The 23,231-nt window shown below is 43.1% G+C and overlaps 1 protein-coding gene across 3 annotated transcripts in view; it reads left to right on the top strand.

The window, feature by feature from the left end:
- SIK2 (salt inducible kinase 2) overlaps positions 1–23,231 on the top strand; it is a 90,017-nt gene that overhangs the window by 48,579 nt on the left and 18,207 nt on the right. For all 3 annotated transcript variants that reach the window (XR_008327813.1, XM_053367403.1, XM_053367402.1), the window contains exons 5-11: positions 128–252; positions 3,500–3,623; positions 8,444–8,664; positions 10,211–10,363; positions 12,053–12,217; positions 20,019–20,247; positions 22,035–22,319. Coding sequence is in view for 2 of the 3 variants with exons in the window: in XM_053367403.1 (XP_053223378.1) it covers positions 128–252; positions 3,500–3,623; positions 8,444–8,664; positions 10,211–10,363; positions 12,053–12,217; positions 20,019–20,247; positions 22,035–22,319 (1,302 nt within the window). In the remaining variant the exon portion in view is untranslated. The remainder of the gene's footprint in view (positions 1–127; positions 253–3,499; positions 3,624–8,443; positions 8,665–10,210; positions 10,364–12,052; positions 12,218–20,018; positions 20,248–22,034; positions 22,320–23,231) is intronic.

The following is a 23,231-nucleotide window of genomic DNA, read 5'->3' on the forward strand; positions in this document are numbered from 1 at the left end:
AGGTTCCATTTTGTTTTGTTGAGCATACCAGATAAATACATTCAGCCTGCACTAAAAAATATAGCTAAATTATCAATTACCCTTTCTTTCTTTCTTGCTTGCTCTCTCTCTCTGCCTCTCTCTCCAGATTTTGGATTTGGCAACTTCTACAAAAGTGGTGAGCCTCTGACAACATGGTGTGGAAGCCCCCCATATGCAGCCCCTGAGGTGTTCGAAGGCCAGCAGTACGAGGGTCCGCAGCTGGATATATGGGTATCTTAATTGTATTAAATTGAGCGTCCCTTTAAATAAACTGCTAAATTTTAGTTAACGTGTTATATTGCTCTTCCTAGTTGGTAGATAAGTTGGTCTTGCTTTTAAAGACAAGTCATAAAGGCCCCGGTAGCTTTGAGAATGGGAAGCAAGAGTTCCTTTGAAACTTGTCTTTATTGTATTAGAGGAAACAATTTGGCCAATGCGGAAATCTGGTCCTCACTTACTGAATCTATGCACTTATGTCTATGCTGCAGTTTAGCTTGCTAATTCCTCCTTCTTGGGAGTTCAAACCAAAGTTAAGATTCTAAATTCTCTGTACGGCCAGAGGGATTGTCTGAGTCATTTGCACATGGCTGCTATCCATCCTCTCTTTCAGTTGAGAGGACAAGACAGTTTGCTTTGAACAATTCTGCTGCAGGCAGGTGCCCGTGGCTGAACCAAAAACTGTGTGTGTGTGTGTGTGTGTGTGTGTGTGTGTGTGTGTGTTTGCTTCATGCTACTCTAATGGGAAAGGACACATAGAGGTGACAAGAAAATCTTGCAAAGCACATACAGGAGAGAGGATGTGCTGATCCAGGTTCCTTTAATGCAGTGCCAGGCTTGCTGCTCTCCAGTTTTTTGGGTGTGGGGGGGAGGTAATTGGGTCTTAGTGTCTCCTGGTATTAGCAATGTTTCCAGAGCATGGTTTTGCTGTCTATTGCGTTGCCAGAGTTTAGGGGCTAAAACTTGTCAGTGTGAATGTCCCACAATATTTATGGCACGAGTTTTCAGTTATGGGATTGAGCCTACAAGTCACTTCAGTGAGGAAAACAGTAACATCAGAAGGTCTATGCGGCCCACGGCTGAAAAAAGGTTGCTGACCCCTGGTCTATAGTAGGGTTTCCATCCGTCCAGAATTTCCTGGTGGAAATCGCTTTAATGTCCAGGAAAATCTGAATGTATGGTAACCCAAGCTCAACAATTTTTGTGTCCAGATTTTCACTTTTTGAACTATGGCAACCCTAGTCTATACCTTCAGACTGTTTATGGCAAGCATATTTTGCTATATTTATATTTTTGTTATCATTCGCACTATGGATGCAGTGAAAATTGCCATATTGGAACTGGCCCTCAGTCTTGGTTTTCTTTGGAAAGGAGGCAGGGTGCAGACATTAGTGCTGCGTTCTTCTCTGTGAAGACACCCACGTTGTTTTACAAATAAACACATCTCAACAAGAGTTCCCCTTTAATGAGGAAACTGTTACCGCCTCATTGCGCCCGCTGTCCTCTAACTTCCAGATGAACTCGGTACACACCTCAAACACACCCAAGGATTTACAGCACCTAATGCTGTGTGGGGATGTGCCAGATCAACAGGAGTTTTGAAAAATATTTGTGGAAGCTATTGACTTTGTTAGGTTGCTAACAAAAATACCTTTCAAAACCAGATGAAAAGCACTGGCTGTACAATGCAAATGTTCTTTTGAAAAATAAATTTGTGCCTCTTACAAAATTGGTCAGTGATTCTCACAATTATGGTGAGAATGGTGCCTTTTCTCCTCTCCCTCAAAATCTAGCGGCAAAAACAGCTCAGAAAAGTGCTCTGCCTAGGCTCCCAAAATTTGCCATTGGGAAACAGATTCTCTCCATTTAAAGGAGAAAAGATAAGTCTTTTGTTGTTGTTGTGTTACCCCAGTCTCTGTGTGGCATTGCATTGTTCCGCAGATTTAATGCTACCAAATATTGTGCATACTTTCCAGCAGGCTCAGTCATTATTAGCACATTGCTGCTACTTTGACTTTGTCTCTTCCCTTGTTCTTTCCCCTCCCCCGTCTTACATAATAAATCTTAACAGGCTTTGCATAGAATCAGGATCTGAGGCTCTTATCCTGACCTTCACAGGGATTTCTTCTCATAAGCTTTTGCAAGTTGGGAACTAGGGAGAATCACACTTTTGTGCTCTGAGCAGAGAGAATTCAAGCAAACTTCAGGGTGGGATTCAGATTTTATTTTTTAAAAGTAATTTCTATTCAAGATTTTCTTGGTATGTGCATTTTTTAAGGTTGTAGTCCATTCTACAAATCAGTTACATTTGATACAAGACATTAGTGTTGCATGCAGTATAGAGTCGGGGCAGAAGAGGGGGGAGAGGAGGGGTTTTTATTAAGAATATTGGTGCATCTGCTGAAGGTCGTTTATATTTTATTGAGTAAAGCTAGCTTGTCGATCCCACACTCCCTTATCAGTCTCACTCAGGGTCCTGTCTTGTTTGCAGTTCCAGAGTTGCAGATAGAACTTCTGTCCTTTAAAGTGATCTAAGCAAGGTGCGGGTTCCAGAGGTGCGCAGTTTACTGCCCATAAGTTCAGTTGGATGTTGCCCAACTGAAGAACTTGAAGGCAAATAATAATAATTCCAAATAAAATCATAACTCTGCAATTGAGAACTAGTATCGAGAAGTCATTTCTAAATGGATTCAGGTGATAAAATGGAACCCACAGTTGGCTTGCTCGAACACAAGCGTGCAGACGATGGGGAAGTCACTACACTAGGTTCTGAGTTGGTTTGCAGTTCAGCCGTAGTGACTTAGAATGGATTCCTTCCTCTCTTATCTGCTTGGTGTCAAAAACTGGCTTCCTGTTTCCCTAGTAGGCATGCTTGAAGCAGGGATGCTTCACCAATCCTGTCCTGGCCAAATTATTTTGATTCCTCGACAAGTCAGCATATCAACTTTTGCAGCCAAGTTATAGAAATGTGTTTCATTGGTACAATGTATGGAAAGGCTTTTTGCAGAATTCTGGAAGACAAAAAAAATAAAATAGTTTGACACGTACAGATGATACATGTGTTTTATCCTTTTCTTAAAGCTACTGTTGATTTTAATGATCTGTTGAATGTTTTAAAATACCTCTTAACTGTTTATCAATAATTTTAAAGTTTGTTTTTTTTAAAATATGCTTTTCTAAACCACATAAGAGGTTCTCTTACAATCAAGTGTTAAATAAATCTGATGAAAAATTAGACATGGGCTTCTAAAGGTTAATGGTGTTATTGCTACCAGCAGCTTGTAGGCCTTGCTAGTCTGTGTTATATATATGGGATAAATTCTGGATATACCTTGCTTACATACTGAAACATTCAGATGTAGTGAAAAGCCACCGGAAAGAAAACATTAGTATATAAGGGTTTTACCAGCACACTATGGAGCAAGGTACAGTTGTCCGCATGTTTTGAAAGTCAAATCTAAAACTCCTCTTTCTCTTTCAGAGCATGGGTGTAGTTCTGTACGTCTTAGTATGTGGAGCACTGCCTTTTGATGGCCCTACACTGCCCATCCTGAGGCAACGGGTTCTGGAAGGGAGGTTCCGGATCCCTTATTTCATGTCTGAAGGTAACTTCATCATCATTTATTATTATTTATACCCTGCCCATCTGGCTTGGTTTCCCCAGCCACTCTGGGCGGCTTCCAGCAGGGTATTAAAAACATAGTAAAAGATCAAACATTAAAAACTTCCCTAAACAGTTTTGTGTAAGGCTTTTTGCCTTAATTTTTCCTATTGTTTATAATACAGGCAATGACCGATTGATGCACAATTACATGTACACACGATGCTGAACCTGAAAGTGACCCGAAAATGTCACTAAAGCATCACTAAAAGGGCGGAACGCTTTATGTGGACCCCACCAATGTGGTGTGTGTGTGTGAGTGTGTGTGAGTGGAGAGTTCAGAACGTCAGAAATACTATAAAGATACGGACTCAATAGCAGGGTTTGATTAAACACTTACAAGTCAGAAAATAAGATCAAAGGTTAAGTAAGGATAACATGGAATGAAATTGACTGCAGCATGTAAACATGAAGGAAAATTTGGTATAAAACTGATAAGAAAAGAAGAGCATTAAAGTATAAGATTATAAAAATAAGATAATAATTAAGCAGAAGTAGTAAATATTTCAAGAATCAGAAGGGGAAGTTGAGGGAAGTCAACTTTTTCTTTTATATGCCCCTTTTTCTTTTATATGACAAATGTTATATTGTGTTTTTGATTGAATATAAATTGTAAAAATCCAATAAAACTTTTAAAAAGAGAGAGAGTTCAGAACGTAACCACCATGCAAAGCAAGGATTGCCTGTATTCTGCTGGTGATGAAGGTGATAGAAGTCCTGAAGAAATATTCGTTTCAGTCCTATGGCAAAAAAGTGCAGAGATTTAGACTAAAACAGCAAGTTATTTCTAATTTCACAGTTACTATGGCTTAATTTGCCTGAAAACCATCTTTGAGTATACAATAATAGTACATAATATAGCTGCTTGCACATGGGGGAAGTTGTTATCCAATTGCTTAGTGATGCAGCCATATTAACACATGATAGCCTGATGATGCCTAAACATAAGTATGTAAGACAACGCTATTGGATGGCCGCATCACCAGCTGTAATGTGTGTTTAATAGGCTATGAGGATGTTTGTCCTGTGATTTCAGCATTGACCAGAGCAGCATCCTAAAGCAGCAGTGCTCTAGCTACTGCTAAGTCTTCTAGGCTGGTATATGATAGCTGCTTGATATGACATGGAATGCAGCTAGGATGTCATGATGCTAAGCAGGAATGAATGGACCCATCTAACTCACTTCAAAATGACATGCACATCCCTTTATTTGCATGTCCATTGTGTGCTTAATCTTAATCACTTGTAGTCTTTCCAGTAGTGTGGCTTTTAAAAACAAAAAACAACAACACTTATTTGCATGAAAAACTCCTGTTTGCACTACCAATGCAATGTGATCAACACCTTGTTATGTTTCCCTTCTGGCATTTCTCCCTCTCCTCACTTCATGTTTTCCATTTCTTCTTCGTTTATCTATGCTTCTGCTCATCTTGAGCTGAAAAGTGTGGAGGTGTCTTCATATTTTGTTTCTGGAAAAACCCAAAATCTGCCTCCTATCAGAATCTTTGTTTCAGGCTTGGTGTGAAACCATCAAGGGGTATTCCAGATAGGGGATTAATGTTGCCAATAGATTGTTCAGATCTGATTTTTCTGTGTGTGTGTGATTAGTACATGACCATCCACACAATATTTTTAGTTTTAGCTTTTTCATAGGCATTCCACTGTTTCCTGTTCACACGACTGAGCAGTTCTTGATGGAATGTTTCTGTGCTATGTTTTCTGACCCCCTCAGTCACTTCTCCCCTGACCTTCACTACCTCTTCCCCTTGTGGGCATGGACAGGTATTTCTGTACATTTGCGTACAGATCTTAAATGCTTTTACTCCAAAGGAGGTGTGCAAGTGCCAGCCTCTAGTTGTCATGTTTCATTATGGACAAATTGGATACTTCTGCTTTGTGGAAGGGGATCCGTTGCCATTTGGTGGCTTTTAAAAAAGAGTCATATAGAGACGTCTTGTGCAAGACAGATATGTAGCTATACTGCAATCCTGGCAAAGTGGTCTTGCACATGACTTCGGTTAAAAATAGAAAGAAGTCCTATTGGGGACTGTGAATAGTCTCCAAGGTAATCTTCTACATGCATCAAGACCTTGAAAGAATAGTTGATGAAATTTTGATGTGACTACACATGCAGCTATTAGTGGAAGCAGGCACAGTTGTGCTATTTGTGCTGCTGGAAACAGAATGGCTAGGTTTTGCTCAGGTGAAGAGCAAACAGAAATAGGGGTGCAGTGGTAGGAGCCACAGCCAGGAACATCACCATACAAACCAGTCACCCCCTGTCAGAAAAATGCTCAAAGGAGCTTCTTTACCAGCAGGGATAATGGGTTGTTTTTACTTAAGAGGAAATCTGGGTTACATGGGGAGTACAAAGGTGACATTTTGATGAGGAAGACATTGTTTAAACAATGCAAAAACTCTTAAACGTGAGCAGCAATGATAGCACAATAAACTTCCATTTGGGAGCATCCTAGTCCCCTACACGGTCTACTCGTTCTACAACCTCCACAATGTCAGTGTTAACTTTGCTATATATTAGTGTACTGTGAATGCAGAAATAAAATCTCAGTGCAGTAACAGCCTTTTTGGATGTGTAGGTGTAGACATGGCATTGTCAGGTATCCAAGGGATATAACTTTGGAGAACCTAAAGACCAAGCCACTGCTTAAATGCTTACCAGCTGGTGTTGTAGGACTCCCCAACTTTCTGTCGTTTCTGACCATGCAGTTAGTCAATTAAGCACAGCTTCACCAGCCCTCCACTGTCACTCAGAAATCCTGGGAAGCAGTAAATGTCGGGCTTAACTGTGTGGCCAAGACCCTAGGTCAGTGCCACTTGTTGTGCCAAGTGAACAGACAGCTTCCATGTCGTTCCCAGCCATCCAAATTCATCATTAAACATGGGGTGGTTGATAGGATGGGTGGCAAACAACATGAGTGAGATAAAGCAGAACATCAAATGTCATATAACAATGAGATGCCTTGTGAAAAACAACATACCGTATTTTTCGCTCTATAAGACGCACTTTTCCCCTCCTAAAAAGTAAGGGGAAATGTGTGTGCGTCTTATGGGGTGAATGCAGGCGGGAGGCTCTGCTCAGCACTCCCTTTAAAGAGCCGCGTGGAGCATGTTGCGGCTCTTGGGGCTTTTCCCCAAGGAGGGAGAAGGGCAGCCCTTCTCCAAAGAGCTGCACACACACTCCGCACGCTCTTTAAATGGAGCACGGCTCTTGGGGGAGCCTTAGTCGCACGCAGCCTCTCCCGGGCAGGGGGATGAAGGCTCTCCCTGCCCGGAAGAGGCTGCGCATGGCTACCCCACAAGCCAGGACAGCCAGTAGGATTGCTGTGCAGCAATCCCGCTTGCTGTCCTGGCTTCTGGGATTCAGAAGTTATTTTTCTTGTTTTCCTCTTCCAAAAACTAGGTGTGTCTTATGGTCTGGTGCATCTTATAGAGCGAAAAATACAGTATATGGTATTTGACTTCCTCTGAAGGATCAGGCTTGCAGTTCGGGAGTACCCTGGTTCCACTGCTGGTCCTTGGATGCACAGGTGACTGCAATGTTCAGGAGTGCTTTTTCTCAGCTGTGACTGCAGTGCGAGCTGTGAAAAGGCAGAACTTGCCGTAGTGATGCATGTCTTTGCTCACCTGATCAGATTAGCGGAACATGCTCTACGTGGGGAGCATGTTGGACATTTGAATGATGCTCAGAAACTACAGCTAGCACAAAATGCAATAGCCATTCTAGTGTTCATATTTTAAAGATCATATTACACTAGTCTTAGGTAGATTGTACAGCCTTCTAATTTGTTTCCAGGCCTAATTCAAGATACTAGGTTAGGTATAAAGCTCTTAACAGGACCAGGACCAGGATATTTGAAGGACCGCCTCTTTTCCTTACGTACCTCTCCATTCATTGAGCTCATCTTCCTATACTCTGTTGAATGTACTGCTACCAAAAAGAGATTCAGTATTCAGTAAGTGGGGTTGCAGGACCGTAATTTTTTCTATTGCAACCACCCCAGTTATGGAATCCCTTCAGGAGATCAGAGTGGTCCCATCCCTGGACTTTAGACAGTTGACAGAGACATACAGATTGGTTTTTAATTGGAGACCGTAGGTTTTCCTTCTACTCATCTTGGTTTTTAATACTCTTGTTTTTAATTCTGCTATTGTTTCAACTGGTTTGTGGGTATTTCATTTTCTTTTTAACTGCCTTGGTGGCCTGCAGTACAAAAATGTTTAAAATAAAATATTGCGCTACGATGCCATGATGGTGCTCCTTTCCACAATTTCCATAACAACTGGGCAGGGGGCAATGATTTCTTGCAGCTGTAGTAGGCACTGCAGCAAGCAAGTCAGAACTGCAAGAACACATACTTGGAATGGGGAGCTTAAAAAACAAAACAGTTTTTTTCTGTTCTGAAACTTCATTGGTTAATGCAAACATAGCCCTTTTGTGCAATTCAGTCAGTCCCATGGGTATGAAGAATTACTATTATTCCTTTTATTGTGCCTGCAGTTAGAAATAATTGTGCTGTTTCCCCTAATTGCTCACCTGTAGGAGAAATGGGTTTTGTTCTTTATACAAATTAAAGACCTCTTTCAAGATTATTTTTATTTTTAGCAGTAGTATTTGGCATCTGAATTAAGCAGTTTCCTATTGCTAATAGTCACCCAGCTTACATTGACACAGGCTAACAATGCAGATAGATCCCATACTAGCTGTATCAGTCTGAACTTTTCACCCCTATTCTGTCCATGTAGAGTGTGAGCATCTTATCCGGAGGATGCTGGTCCTGGATCCATCCAAGAGGCTGACAATTGCTCAGATCAAAGAGCACAAGTGGATGCTGGTGGAGGTTCCTGTTCAGAGACCTATTCTCTATCCCCAAGGACAAGAGAATGAGCCATCAATTGGAGAATACAATGAACAAGTTCTGCGGCTGATGCACAGCTTGGGAATAGACCAACAAAAAACCATTGAGGTAGCACAGTCTTTTGTTGTTCGGGTGGAAGCTCATTTACAGTCCCTACCTTACAGGTCTGTCTGGTATCTTCCAAGTTTTTCACCTTTGCTGGAGCTATTGTGGGAAGGTCAAACTAGTAACATAATGGTGCAAGAGACTAAATGAGCCTAATGCCTTTGGGAAATGAATTTGTAGGGTAGAGGGAGTGAGGAGTGGGAAACCACCTGGTGGAGTTTAATGGGTATATTCTAGCATGCACATCTCAAAGCATCAGGAAAGGGACACTTTGCCAGTAATTCCCACAGCTGATTTTGCCAAGGTACACTCAGCTTTGATTGTACTGTGGAATATTGTAGCCCCTTCTTTTTTTAAAGTGAGAAATATAATTCATATTTTTCTGGAGATAATGTTTTATTTTCTTAAACTTTCACTGCCAAGTCTTCCTGTCTTTTATAGCCTAGAGTGGTGAAAATGTTCACATATGCCTATTCTTCATTATATATTTACAGGGCAAGTTTTGGGAAATTAGAGGATAACTAGGGGAGCAAAACAGGAAACGGACCTCACTTTGCTTTATGCTTCTAAAATGTGGGATCTGACAAAGTAAAAACAAAACAAAAAAACCCTTAGAAAAGCAGCCAGTTGTCTTTATTTTTGGTGTCTCAGCTAGGATTCCAAATCAAGCCTCTTACCAGAAATAAACGCTGAAAAGCTCCCTGAGGAGTCTGTGTGATCACTTCCTTCAAAATGGTTGATATTTTTAGCCAGTGTGGAGTCTGCAGTATTAATGCTTCCTGCCAGAAAGTTGGCAGGAGGGAGGGCAGGGGGCAATGAAGCCTTGAGCCTCTTTGCTCAGGGCTCCATTTCCCATTGTGGCTCAAAATGTGGAATAGCCTAGGTTAAGGAACCTGTGGCCCTCCAAATGTTGTTGGAGTTCAGCTCCCATCAAGCAGGGCCCAGTGGTCAGGGGCAATGGGAACTGTAGTCCAGCAGTATCCGGAGGGCCACAATGTTCTCCATCTCTGGGCTAGGTGGTACTGTTTTGTGTTTGTTTTTTAAGGGTTAATAAACAGGCGCAGACACACACATTGCTGACAGTTCATTTGTGCAACTGACACTTTTGTAAAACTGCACTAAAGCCAATATGGGGTCCCAGGGCCCAATTAGCATTGTCATTTTGGGCTGGGAACAGAATTTGGAGCTAGAAGGGATTAAAACGTGTCTTGTTCCGCCACCCAGCCGCCCGAATAGCACTGTAGGATGTGCTTATGAAAAACATATTTATGCAGCCCCATCAAAGAGCTGATCAACACACAGCAGGCATCTCCCCTCCCTCCTTCACCAGCTTATCTCAACTAGGTGAAAACTCCCTCCCAGTCCCAAACATGCAGCCCAGTTAGACTTTAAGGAAAGAAAGACTCGCACTCCTCCCAAGGAAATGTTGTTCAGTGGAACACCGCACCTCTCTGTACACATATAGCTGTGGCAGTCTCTCACGCACTGGAGAAAGGTGAAAGATATTATTCGTCCTGATTTAACCTTTGGGTGCCTGTTCTCTTCTCAGTCCTTGCAGGACAAGAGCTACAACCACTTTGCTGCTATCTATTACTTGCTCATAGAGAGGCTCAAGTCACATCGCAGTAGCTTCCCTGTGGAGCAGCGGCTCGATTCCCGCCAGCGACGACCGAGCACCATCGCTGAGCAAACAGTCGCCAAGGTAACTCCCTGTTCTAGGCACAGTTGTTACCACACAAGCCAGTCAGTGTTCAGTCACAGAGCTCTTCTTCCTACCGAGACAGACACACACCCCCACCAGTGACCTGTATTTTTAGACCTGGAACCTAGTTGAATATATAAAGGACCTGCATATCATGGAAGTCTCCTTTGACTGTGTTTCTTTTTTAAGAAGGGTGTAAAGTCAATCACCACAGTCCAGTACTAGAAGGTAGTTCAGTTTGCTGCAGCAATAGGAAAATCAGTAAGAAGGGGACCTAGGCAGTTATTTTCCTTGGTGATTTTGCCTGAAGCTGATCAGATGCACCAAAATTTGAGCAAAGGCAAGAAAGTGTTGTGTTTCATTCCTCTGTAATGAGCGCTGGTATTTTGGCTAAGAGAAAGTCTTCCATTCAAATCTTGCTATGCTGTGAACTCACTAAACTTAGGCTGGCCAATATCTCTCTCAGCCTCACCCAACCAACCTTCTCCATAATCTGCAATATGGGAATGGCGGTGCTGTCCTTCCATACAGGCTCATTCTAAGCATGACTGTGATGTATGTGAATCTGAGCACATAGTATTCATTTGGCGTTATTTAGCTGATGGCTTTCCCCATGCCAATGCTCAGCTTTGGGCAGGTGTTGTGATTCTCCTGACCGGCAAGTCACAGGCAATGTTAGATCTTGAAGCCACAGACCAAGCACTGACCCACATTAACACGCTCATGAACCAGCTGGTGGTCTGGAAAGCAATCAAGCCATTAAATTGCTTTCAAAACTCATTGGTAAAACAAGTTGACTTCATGGCACTGCAGAACTTTTATCACAGTGTTCCTGCAGGCTCTGCCTTGGCTTCAGAAGCCCTGGTAAGATTGCAGCTGAATGTTACTCAGACATTTAAGGAGCAAAACATTGGGTGGCATCAGAGCTTCTTTCACTCACTCACTCACTCACACAAATATGCTATTTTGAAGTTTGTCCTTTGTAGAATATGATAAATGGCAGTAGTTTGAAGTTCCCAACAGATCCCCAAATATTCTCTTATTTTGCAAACTCCCATGTTTTGTTTTGTGTTTAAATGTATAGAAACCAAGTATGTTGTTCTTAGCATTGGCAGTTTGAGATGTTTAATATACACTGACGGTTAATGTTGTGGATGTTGCAATCCCCTTGCTGGCAGGCATTTCACAGCCTCTGACTCTTTATTTAATCAGCATGACGCCAATAAAGTGAGCATTAAACCAGCACACGCTTAAAATAACAGTGAAGGCACAATCTAGCTTTTAGCCCTTGGAGAAGCCCTCATTCTTCCTTATGGCCTCCGCACAGTCCCACAAGTGTGACTAGGCATTCACAGTCTGAAGTGCAGAACCTTCTGTAGCTCTAGGCAGGGCAAGAAGGTCTTGCTAAAAGCATTCTGGCTCTAAAACGCAAGACCAGCACTTCCCTTCTTTGTTCTTCTCTGAGAAACGTTTGGTGTGAGCAGTTCAGTCTTGTGTATTGGTCATTCTCCTTTCCCCGCCTATGTTAGGCTAGTTTTGCCTCACAGGTTGAGATCCCACCACTTCTATTATTCTCCAGGGGTTGTTATTGTTGTGCTCCATCCCATGTCCGATACTTCCTGGTTTCATTTCTTGTTTTCTTTGCATGCCTTCTAACAAACTGTTCTTTATTTTTCTTACTCTTTGTAGGCCCAGGCTTCCATAGCTCCCGTCAACCTGCGCCCCCAGAATGTCAGGCTGCTAAGGTCTCCTGGCCTCCCACCAACTTCCACTGCTGAAGCTTTCTCTTTTCCCCCTTCCGCCTGCCAGGCAGAATCGGCTTTCATGGAGGAAGAGAGAATCGACACACCAAAGGTAAGCTCTGCAATTCTCACGTGCCATATTTAAGTCTCCTAGAATTTTGGAATTGTCCGCAATCAGTGCTTGGAGGAGGAGTTAGATTCACAGCTGAGCCAAGTAATGCTGAAGCAACTGAGGTAAGCATTAAGGAGCTTAATAGTGAGCTGTTTGTTAGCAGACAAGCGTCTACAAAAGACTGAGAGGCTTATATTGGGGATGGAGAACCTTTTTCAGCCCAAGGGCCAAATCCGCTCGTGGGCATCCTTCCAGGGACCATGTGCCAGTGAGGCCCATCACCTGAGGCCTTTCATTGTGTCCCTCCTCCACGAGAGGTCCCAAGGGTGGCAACACGAGAATGGGCCTTTTCTGCAGCCCTGACCTTGGTGGATGCAGAGAAAGCATTTGATAACGTTTCATGGGTATTCATGCAAAAAACTTTGGAAATTATGAGTTTGGGCAAGAAAATATGTAGTAGTATAAAAGTGATTTATAATTCCCAAAAGGCCAGACTATCAGTGGTGAAACATCAGAAGCTTTTAGTATCTCTAAGGGAACAAGACAGGGCTGCCCTCTTTCTCCTCTCCTCTTTTTTACTGGAAGTATATTTGAAAGCAATAAGAGAAGACCCTAGAATAGAAGGAATTAAATTGGGACAAAGGGCCTCTAAGGTAAGAGCCTTTGCAGACAATCTAATAATTACAACAAAAAACCAGAGAGTATTGTAGCAATATTGGAAAAAACAAAGGAATTTGGACAATTATCAGGATTTAAAATTAATAAAGGAAAAACAAAACTCTTGGTAAAAAAAATTAGATATACAAGAACAAGTAAAGTTAGAAATAGAAACAGGACTTAAAATCACCAACAGAGCAAAGTATTTAGGATTTTGGATAACCATGAAAAACATTAATTTATACAAAGACCATTATGTTACAGTATACAGTATAGTATATACAGTTAGAAATCTGGAGTAAATTAAAACTCAAGTTGTGGGAAGAATTTCTACAATCAAGGTGGTAGTTTTACCAAAAATGCTGTTCCTTTTTCAATCAATTCCAGTTCGTAATGGCTTAAATTATTTTAAGGAATGGCACAGGTATTTGGTGAAATACATTTTGCAGAGCAAAAAACCTAGAATTAAATTTAAATTATTAACAGAAACTAAAGACAGAGGAGGGTTTTGAATGCCAAATTTTAAGATCTACTACGAAGCTGCCTGCCTGGTCTGGCTCAAGGAATGGATGATCTTGAAGAATACCAAATTATTGGAAATTGAGGGCTGGGATAATATAGTGGGGTGGCACAGCTACCTGGGTTATAATAAAGTAAAAATTCACAAGGGATTCCTAAATCACATTATTAGGAAAACCTTATATGAAGTTTGGGAAAGGAACAAAAAATTATTAGAACCAAAAACCCCATTATGGTTGTAACCAATGGAGGTGGAAGCAGTAAAAAGAAAAAATACGGATTCAAATTGGTTGACATATAAATATATTTTAGAGGAAGTAAATAATAGATTACAAATGAAAAAAATATGAAACAAGACATGCAGGAATAGGCTGGTTACAATACCATCAATTAAATGCAGTTTTTGAGGATTTGATGTAAGTGGATTTGATAAGAAGGATTTGATAAGAAGGAATATTTTTGTGTGCAGTAACGGCGGCCAGGATAGTAATTGCTAAACACTGGAAAAGTAACATAACAATGACAAAAGAAGAATGGGTTCTTAAGCTGTCAGAATATCTTGAACTGGCCAAACTTCCAGGTTTAATAGGAAATTATTCTAATGAGAAAATAAGGAGAGAGTAGGAAGTCTTTATAAATTATATGAAGAGAACTGATTCCCAGATTCATACTTGGTTTAGCTTAGAATAAAAATCTCACAGGTACCGATAATTAGAATATTTCTCCAAAAATTTAATCATTACAGACAACCAGTGATTTGAGAAATAAAGATCCACATGGAGTTAGTTGGAAGTCAATTTTTCTTCTTCTTTTTGTATTATTTTTCGTTCTTCTTTTTTCCTTTTTTAGGAAAATATAATGTTTTATATTTTTGATTGTAGTTTATGTTATTATGTTTACATCCTTATAATTTTGTTTTTGTATCTTCTGTTTTTGTATTATTTGTTCATTTTATTCAATGACTGTATGATGTATAAATATAAATAAAAAAATTAATGTTTTTTTTTTAAAAAAAGAGAATGGGCCTTTTCTGCAGTGGCTCCTCATTTATGGAATACTCTCGCCAGGAAGGTTAGCCTGGTCCCTTCATTATACACCTTTAGGCACCTGGCGAAAACGTTCCTCTGCAACCAGGCCTTTGATTGACCAGCATTCTATGTCCTATTAAATGCGTTTGTAGGAGAGATAGTTTAGGCACTTAAACTCTTGCAGAATATAGCAACTAATACTGTGAACTTGTATGACTTAAAGATCTTCACTGGCTACTACTTTTGAGCAAAGTTCTGTCTGAGCATTCAGATCTTCATCAGAGCCCCTGCTCTGCCTGCCCCACTTTTAAAAATTGGTGAGTGCCTTTTCTGTGGTGGCCCCTCATTTGAGGAAATCCCTATATCTACCTGCTAGGCACCGACTTCGTATTGCTTTTTTCACCCAGGAATTTAGTGGTATTTAAAGGTTTTGACTACACTTCCTGTTAGGTTTAGTAGTGTTTATATGTTTTATTATTTTCTGTTGATACGGTGTTAATTGATCCCATGAGCTGCTTTGACGAAATCTTCCTAGAAATTTTCAGGGCAAAAAGTCAGCTCTTGGTTTTTGTGTTTTGGAGGGATGGGGGGCTGTATTTGCCTTTGCCTTTCATAGTCTGCTTGTGGTGGTGCATGAAGGCTCCCCATTTATTGACAGCGGTTGTGTGGGTGTCTCCTCACTGTGGTTTCCCACCAGAGGTGTCTCCACTTATCAGAAGTGGGTAGCTAATAGAGGCCTGTGTGAACTGGGCTTATTGGCTACTTCACAGCAGCAGGAAGTGTGGGAGACCTGCAGGCATTTTCCTGGGGTGGACAGTGCAGAAAGGCCCTTGCTTTTCACAGTGGTGTGGTTTCCTATGCCACAAGATAAACAGGGTGCCTGAAGCAGCTGACTGTGTGTTCACAACTCAGCTGACTTGAGGGCAGCTGCAGCACCGGTTTTCACTGGCTAAAAAACAGCTTCTTAAGAAGTCAGGCCTGTTGCAAACTGCTTCCTCTCCCAAGTGGACAGCTCTACCTTTTACGCACAGTGAGATGAGGATACTAAGCTGGGCCAGGAGGGAGTTTGCCATACTTTTTTTGGTTACAGCATCTGATACCCGGTCAGCCTTGTTACTTAGTAGAAATTAACCAGTGCTTCTCACATAGAGGCTTCTTCAGTCCTTGCAGATATGAAACCTTCTGCTGAAAAGTTTCCAGCGGGGTAGCTGTGCGGAGTCTCTGTTGCAGCATAAACAACCAAGAGGCTTGTGGCACCGTAAGGGCTAACAGATTTATTATGGCATAAGCGAAATCTGTTAGTCTTTAAGGTGCTGCAAGGCTCGTTGCTGTTTATGCTGACAAGGACCCTTATGAGTTTTAGTTTACACTCACAGTGTTGAGGCTGCTTATTTTGCAGCCAGCCTTAGACTTCTTTATGTAAACTTGCAGGTATGCTTGACTGCAGATGCAAAATGAGTCCCCCTCCCCCAAATTTCCTTGTGAGCAGAGAATTTCCATGTTAATTTTCAGCTGTAATTGCAGTTTTCCTGCCTGTTTACATTATGAGATATTGGAAACTTGGCAGGCAGCAAGATGCTTTAATTGAAATGGTGTTATTAATGTTTGCTTTTAGTTCACTTCATGAGCAGTAACAAGCTTGCTGGGACCTTCAAGTTGTCAAAAAATATTAGAGACCTTCTGTCTCTAAAGCCTTTGTTTTTTTTTGTTTTTTATTCTCCCACTTTGTAAGTCGAAATTCACAATCTGCTCCGGAGAATCACTAGTTCAGCTGCAGTCCCTTTAGATTTTGGCTCCTGTCGTTAATGCAAGAAAACTTGTATAAACTTCGTGCTCCTCTGCCGCTAACAGGCTGGCACTAAACCTGACTAATCGGATGTGACAGATCCACAATTGTGCAAAGGTACAGTTGCTCCAGTGAGCTTTGCACATTCACACATCAAGCTGAGAGGTCTGTGGTGATGGGTCTTGAAGGGAAGTGGGAATTAACCAGAATGGATGTGAGCTGGCAGGAGAAAAATATTCTGGAGCCTTTGTGACGACAAGAGCACAAAATAGGCCAGAAACACGTTTCTGTGGTGTGTGTATACCTACGTAATGACACGTTCTGTTCTTGCACAGTCATTGCCTCATTAATATTGGTGTGTTTTATGCTGTCAGATTCAAATGACACCCTTGATTTAGGGCTTGCCAAGATGGGAGACTTCTATATATAAGAGCAGTATGTACTTGGCCTGTCTAGCCTAGTGTCGTCCACCAGATGACACAAAGGAGGCTTATAATTATTAGTTCGGTTTCTTTCATCATTCATAAATACGTGTCTGTGCTTTTTATATGACAGCTTATGAATGTGGCTGCTTCCCGCACAGCTAGCTTCATGCTGCGGTGCTAAAATAAGAGGAGCAGGCATCAGAAGTAACCCCACCCTCCAAAAATGTATCTTGGGGTCAGTTACCTCTCTTTCAGAGGGTCTGCCCTAAGGTGATCTGGCAGTCCATAGTCTTCCATTGGGACCAGGAGGGATCGACACCTGAATACCCTTTCTAATCAGCATGCCTGACACTAAAATAATTCTCCTCGGATGCGATATTTAGAGTGCTTCAGTCTTACCACCATTTCTAAATACATGGATCAAGAGATCTGTAAGCAGTTAGTTTTAGTGAGGTGTAGTATAGCTTTCTGCCTCTGATAAGGCTGGATAAATGTGAACAGGGCTGTTACTATACAGTACCCTGATTCTTGGCAAACACTAGTCTAATCCCATGTACTGTTTGGAGTGACAAAAGCATTCAGGCATATTGTGGAACCCCTCCCTCTTTAATCCAGGAGATTTCTCTTATAGCAGCTATTAAGGTTGTTGTTTTTTACTTGCTCCAAGCAACCTGAACAGTAAAATCTAGGAAACCTGCCTTAACACTGGCACTTACTTCTGCTGAATTGTTTGTCCTGTGTCGTGTCTGCTGACTGAATTAAGTTGTCTGTGCCTTTGGCTGCTGCTTAACCAGCCCGGCTGTTAACGGATAACTTGATTCTTGTTGTGATGCGGGTGGTAGCGTGGTGCCAGCCACAAAACTTTTGTTGCTGGCTTGGTGTTCCAGGAAACAGCCTGCCCAGCATAACACAGCTCCATTGCTGAGTTAGCAGCTATAGGGCTTAAGAGAAATCATTGCCTCAGAGGAGCAGGGAAACATGGAAGCTCACACTCTCATTTTACAGCTGTGCTTCTTAAAATACTAAGACCTGCTTATGCAGGAGGTGCTGTCCTGAACCTGTTTTTCTTCTGTGCTTGATTGTCAAATCCAATCTAGCAAGCGGGGCTTGACACGGTTTACCGTATTTGTTGCAGTCATCACCATGGGGCTGGTGTATCTTGGCTTCGTTCCCTGGTCTGATGACAGCAGCGCAAGGAGCTTTCCCCCAGAGATGTCTCCACAAGTACAGGCTTGCAACTCTTAATCCAGATGAAGGCAGAGGCCACCTTTCATATCTTAAGGGGGGGGGGGAGAGACGCCTGTCATGCATGTTCTTCCCAGCACAGGTCCTCCCTGTGTCCTAAATGTAGTTGTAGCTGGAAGTGTCAGCTAGACGTCCTGTGGTAAAACAAACAGCGGCGCTCCCGTCACCCGGCTGTGGGATCAGGGTTGCCTCTGAAATGCTCTTGTCTCCTGCAGTTGGCAAATTGCAAAACTGCCTTCTGTTAGACATGGAAGTTGCTTTGGTTAGTCTTTCAGTGTCTCAGTATAGGAAACAAACAAAAGTCATTTCTGGGTCCAAGGCAAGTCATGGAATGGACGTTATTGTGCTATCTGGCCGAGACACCAGTGTCTTTAATCTACTGTTGTTAGCTGGGTCCTTTTTTAAGCAGAGATGGGGAAGATGTGGTCTTCCAGTGATGTTGTGAGACTGTGCCTCCTCTCACCCCTGAGTGTTTGCTGGTGCTGATGGAGATGGCATGTGGAGATGAGCAGGTTCCCTGCATATGTTTCAAAGGGAGTTGTGGCACTGCCCGTCCTAGGGAGGTAACCACCAGCTATAGGAGCCTGAACAGATGCAAGGAGGTCTTCTGCAAGTTGATTTTCAAAACCCCTTTAAACCTGGGTGGGTTTTTAAGCAACCGCAACGAGAAGAAATCTGATTTACCATATTAAAATCAGTAACGATATCGAAGCATTTAACATCCTGCACGTAAGCAAGGATGAAAGTAGCTCCATCATAAGGCAGAATCTGAAGTACTTTCACTTGCATTAAAATCAGTTGCCAGAGCAGCCCAACAGGTATTTCTGGGGTTGACGCAACACACAAATGTCTGGGTAAAACACATAGAGTTTCATTTTACCTGAGAAAGTTCCCTTCAACCAGGTGCAGAGTTGCCCTGGATTTTTGCTTCCACACCTTGCAGAATCAGCCTTCAGTGCTGCCTTGTGGAGCCAATTTGTCATCAGGTTCATATGTGAAATCTTGGGGGGGGGGCAGATGCACAAAGTTGATGCAAATTATTTTTTCCTCTTTATTTTTTTGCTGACATCATTTAAGATGTTTTTGGGTGTCATTTAAAAAAAACAAAAACCAAGGCTTCATTTTAGAGGTCGCCGAATGTGTTTCTCCACGGGGGGGGGGGGGAGTCACAGGGAACATGCTCTCCTCACCCCAGAATTGGAGCCCTATCCAAGATACGTTCCCATGTGTGATAGACTGCAGTCAAACTCGACTATATTTTTTAGGTATCAGTGCAATCTCCTAGAGAAACGGGAACTTGGCCCACCCTCAGCAGTTCAGCAATTAGCTAATTTTGAAGCTGATCCCCTGAGACAGATTTCTTGATGGAATTCAGGAACAGCTGCCTAAATGTCTGGGAATTAGTCAAGAGCAGCAAGGTCACTCATCAGCTGGCTGGGAGGCCTCTTTATTGGAAGAGCAGGGCACCTGGGGCACAGCATTCTGGGAACATCTCTGCAAGGCCTAAATGGGCAAGAGCACCTAAGCCTGTTCATGGGGGTTGCACAGGAGAGTTCCTAGTCAATTGTGCCCTAGTCCGTAGCCCCTGAGAGGAAGCAGCGCAGCTCTCTAGCTAGTAATCCTGAGCTGGTATGAAGTTGCTGGACCTTTTCATTGCTGTGACAAATGCTCATGGAAGGTGGTTGCTTTCTGGAAGGTAGCTGCCTCACAGAAGCCCCAGAGAATGGAGAGAGAGGGTTGCCTGTCAGTAGTTTAACTTGTGCTACCTAGGAGTGGGGTGGGGGATTTCTCCTGAGTTAGTGTGCCTATTTTCACCAGGAAAAGATGGCTCTGTAAGAAAAGACCAACTCTCACTGTTCGTGCGCTCTCTCTCTCTCTCTCTCTCTCTCTCTCTCTCTCTCTCTGGTGTGTCTTGCCAGCTCTGCTCTTGACATTTTATCAAGCAGCATCATGGTTTGTAGCACTCTGGTTGTATTCAATCAACAGATTGCCTCTACTGTGTTTTCAGATGCTGCTCAGTATCATAATTGTCTCTCACTTGACAGAGATTTCAAATGTCATGGAGTCTCTGCATACAAGTGCCACTAAGTAGATATTGTGTGTTTGTGGTTCTCCTCACCCTCCTTTTCTTAATGCATTAGGTGAATGGCTGCCTGTTGGATCCCATTCCCCCAATGATGGGGAGGAAAGGATGCCAGTCCCTACCAAGCAGTATGATGGAGACTTCCATTGATGAAGGGATAGAGACAGAGGGAGAGTCTGAAGAGGATCCTGCTCAAGCGTTTGCAGCCCTGCAAGCCACTCGCTGTGGGAAGAGGCGTCACACTCTGGCAGAAGTAACCAATCAGCTGGTTGTCATGCCGGGCACAGGTAAGTAAGTGGTCCAGGCTGGAGCCTAGGAAGTTGGAGTGGTGCCACAGCTCAGCTGGTTCATCCTTCCCCACCCTGGTCCCCTCCAGATGTTTTGGGCTTCAGCTCCCATCCAAACAAGTCCCGTGGTGCCTGGGGCTAATGGGAGTTGTAGTCAAAAATATCTGAAGGGCACCAAGTTGGCTGACTGGTTGCGCTAGTCCAGTCCTGCCCTAGGTCAGGATAGTATTCCTTATGTGAATCCACCTAATTCCAACTGTGGTATGTTGTAGACTGAGAGCAGGTCACATGGAAGAGGGGAAAAGCTTGTTTTCTCCTGCTCTGGAGGGTAGGACTCAAACCAATGGCTTCATGTTGCAAAAAATGAGATTCTGGCTAAACATCGGAAAGAACTTTCTGACAGTAAGAGCTGTTTGACAGTGGAACAGCTTCCCCCCGGGAGGTGGTGGACTCTTCGTTCCTTGGAGGTTTTTAAGCAGAGGTTGGATGGTCATCTGTTATGGATGCTTTAGCTGAGATTCCAGCATTGCAGGAGGTTGGACTAGATGACCCTCAGGGTCCCTTCCAACTCTGATTCTATGATTTTAAAGGGCCTGTGGTGGACTTCCAGGAAGAGAGAAGTTTGGTTATACACTGAAGGCAACTTGAGGCAGAGGGTGGGGGGATTTTGAGGTCTTGGCCTAATTTTCATACCTCACTGAATTTAGCAGCCAACAAAGACAAGCCCTGTGTGCACGGGGGGTGCAGCTATTACCTTGGAGCCAACAATGAATTTGCTTTGTAGGAAGATAAGAATGATAAATGTACAGATGGTTTCTGCTTGTTTTGCCAAGCAATCTCATGACAGTGTTCAAAGGCTGGGAAGAGCAAACAGTGTCAGCTAAGGAGCCACCAGTTAGTGAATGTTTCATAGCACTGGGAGCCAGTGGTATAGCCCCCAGGAGAACATCTCTCCATCATTCCTGTGCAAATGGGAGGAGGCTGCTGTTCCACCATCACTTGAGAACTTATTGGTGCTTGTTCAGTAACTGCGGTGTGTGTGTGTGTGTGGAATTCCTCCACCCTCAAATCTGCTTTAAAAAATCACAGTGGTGACGCAGCAAGAATCATTCTGCCAAAATTGCTGTTGAGCAAACAGCGTCTGTGGAGACACCAAGAGGGTCATAATGTAAACCAGTATACAGGAGAGTTTCATTGTAATGCTTAGAGCATCGACCTTCAGATGCCCTTGCTACGTTCCAGCCTCGCCACGTACACAGTGTGTGTATATATTGCGATAAGCAAGGCTGGAATCGCAGAGAAGCAACTGCCTGGCAAATGCCTCTTGTGACTTCATGCGAAAGTGTTTGCATGATTTTCCCCCTCTAAACGTGAGAAGGTTGTGTGTGCTCCTTTCCAAATATGTGTCATATCTGTTCACAATTGCTGTGGTAGAAAAGCAGTATTCAGCTCCCAGTGCGTTTTGGGCAATTTTAAGAAGAAAACCAAAATGACTTGTCCTTAAAAGGCAGCTTTTTCACTTTTCAAATGTGAAAATAAAAAATTCCAGGTGGTAGCATATTTTGTCTGACTGTGCCAATTCACACGGCCATCTGCCATCATAGTTTGAACCTGTCTGCTTCTGCAGTGTTGGAAAAGGGCTAAAGCAATGCAGCCTTGCTCATTTGGAGGCTATCTTAACATGTTCCAGCTAGCCACTAGAGACATGGCTTTCGACACAGCTGCTTAGTTTGCTTTGGTAGGTAATTGCTCATTCCACTTACTATGGATTTTCCTGTGTTCTAAAGGGAAAGTCTTTTCCATGGATGAGAACCAGTCCTTGAGCAGCGTCGACTCTGAATATGACATGGGATCCATCCAGAGAGACCTCAACTTTCTAGAAGACACTCCTTCCCTGAAGGAAATGGTACTTGCCAATCAGCCAGCCCCTAGGATGACGCCTCCTTTCATAGGCCTGAGACCCGCTAATCCCGCCATGCAGGCTCTGGCCTCCCACAAACGAGAGGCCCACAACCGTTCCCCTGTCAGCTTCCGAGAGGGGCGCAGAGCGTCAGACACATCCCTAACGCAAGGTACTTTCTATTAAGAAATCAAGGTGTACGGGCTGCAGCTGTTGGGGCAGGCAGTCTGGGTGGGGTGTGCCCTGCTACCTGGGTTAGGCCAATGGCTTTTGGGGTGGCCCCATGGTTGTCCTGGCAGCCAGGAAGTCCTGAACTGCCCCAGTTCTAAACTGACAGTTAAGATAGGACTTCAGCATGTGGCAAGAGCTATACAACAAAGATGCTAGACGTATGGACAATAAAGGTATCAATGACGACTAGCCATGATGTCTAGGCTCTGCCTCCACATTCAGAGGCAGCAGAACTTCTGAATACCAGTTGCTGGAAACCACAGAAGGGGAAAGCGTCCTTGTGTTCAGGTCCTGCTTGTAGTTTTTCTGTGAACATCTGGCTGGACGCTGTGAAAGCAGGATGCTGTACTAAATGGGCCACAGTCCTGGTCCAGCAAGCTCTTCTTATGCTCTTATTTACCGCCATATTTCTTTCTGGGTGGTGGGAAGGAGAGGAGGGGATTGTGGGGCTGTCTCACAGTGCAACCTACTAACAAGTAAGCCCTATTGAGTTCAATTGGAGCTATTCCTAGGGTGTTTAGGATTGCAGCCTACATATTCAACTGTTTTGTGCAACCTGTTGGTGTTCCCTAGTGCACATGGGCCTCTATATCAGGGTTTCTCAAACTTGGGTCTCTAGCTGTTTTTTAGACTACAACTCCCATCATCCCTCGCTAGCAGGACCATTAGTCAGGGATGGTGGGAATTGTAGTCCAAAAACAGCTGGAGACCCAAGGTTAGGAAACCCTGCTCTATATATACCTTCAGCTTTTTAGAAATTGTATGTGGATGTCCTGGAAATACATGTACATCACAGGTGCAATGAGCAAAACCCAAAAATAAACTAACAATTCAAAGCAGAGGGCTGCTCACA

Source organism: Podarcis raffonei, chromosome 15 (genome assembly GCF_027172205.1).
Source record: "Podarcis raffonei isolate rPodRaf1 chromosome 15, rPodRaf1.pri, whole genome shotgun sequence".
NCBI classification, from domain to species: Eukaryota; Metazoa; Chordata; class Lepidosauria; order Squamata; family Lacertidae; genus Podarcis; species Podarcis raffonei.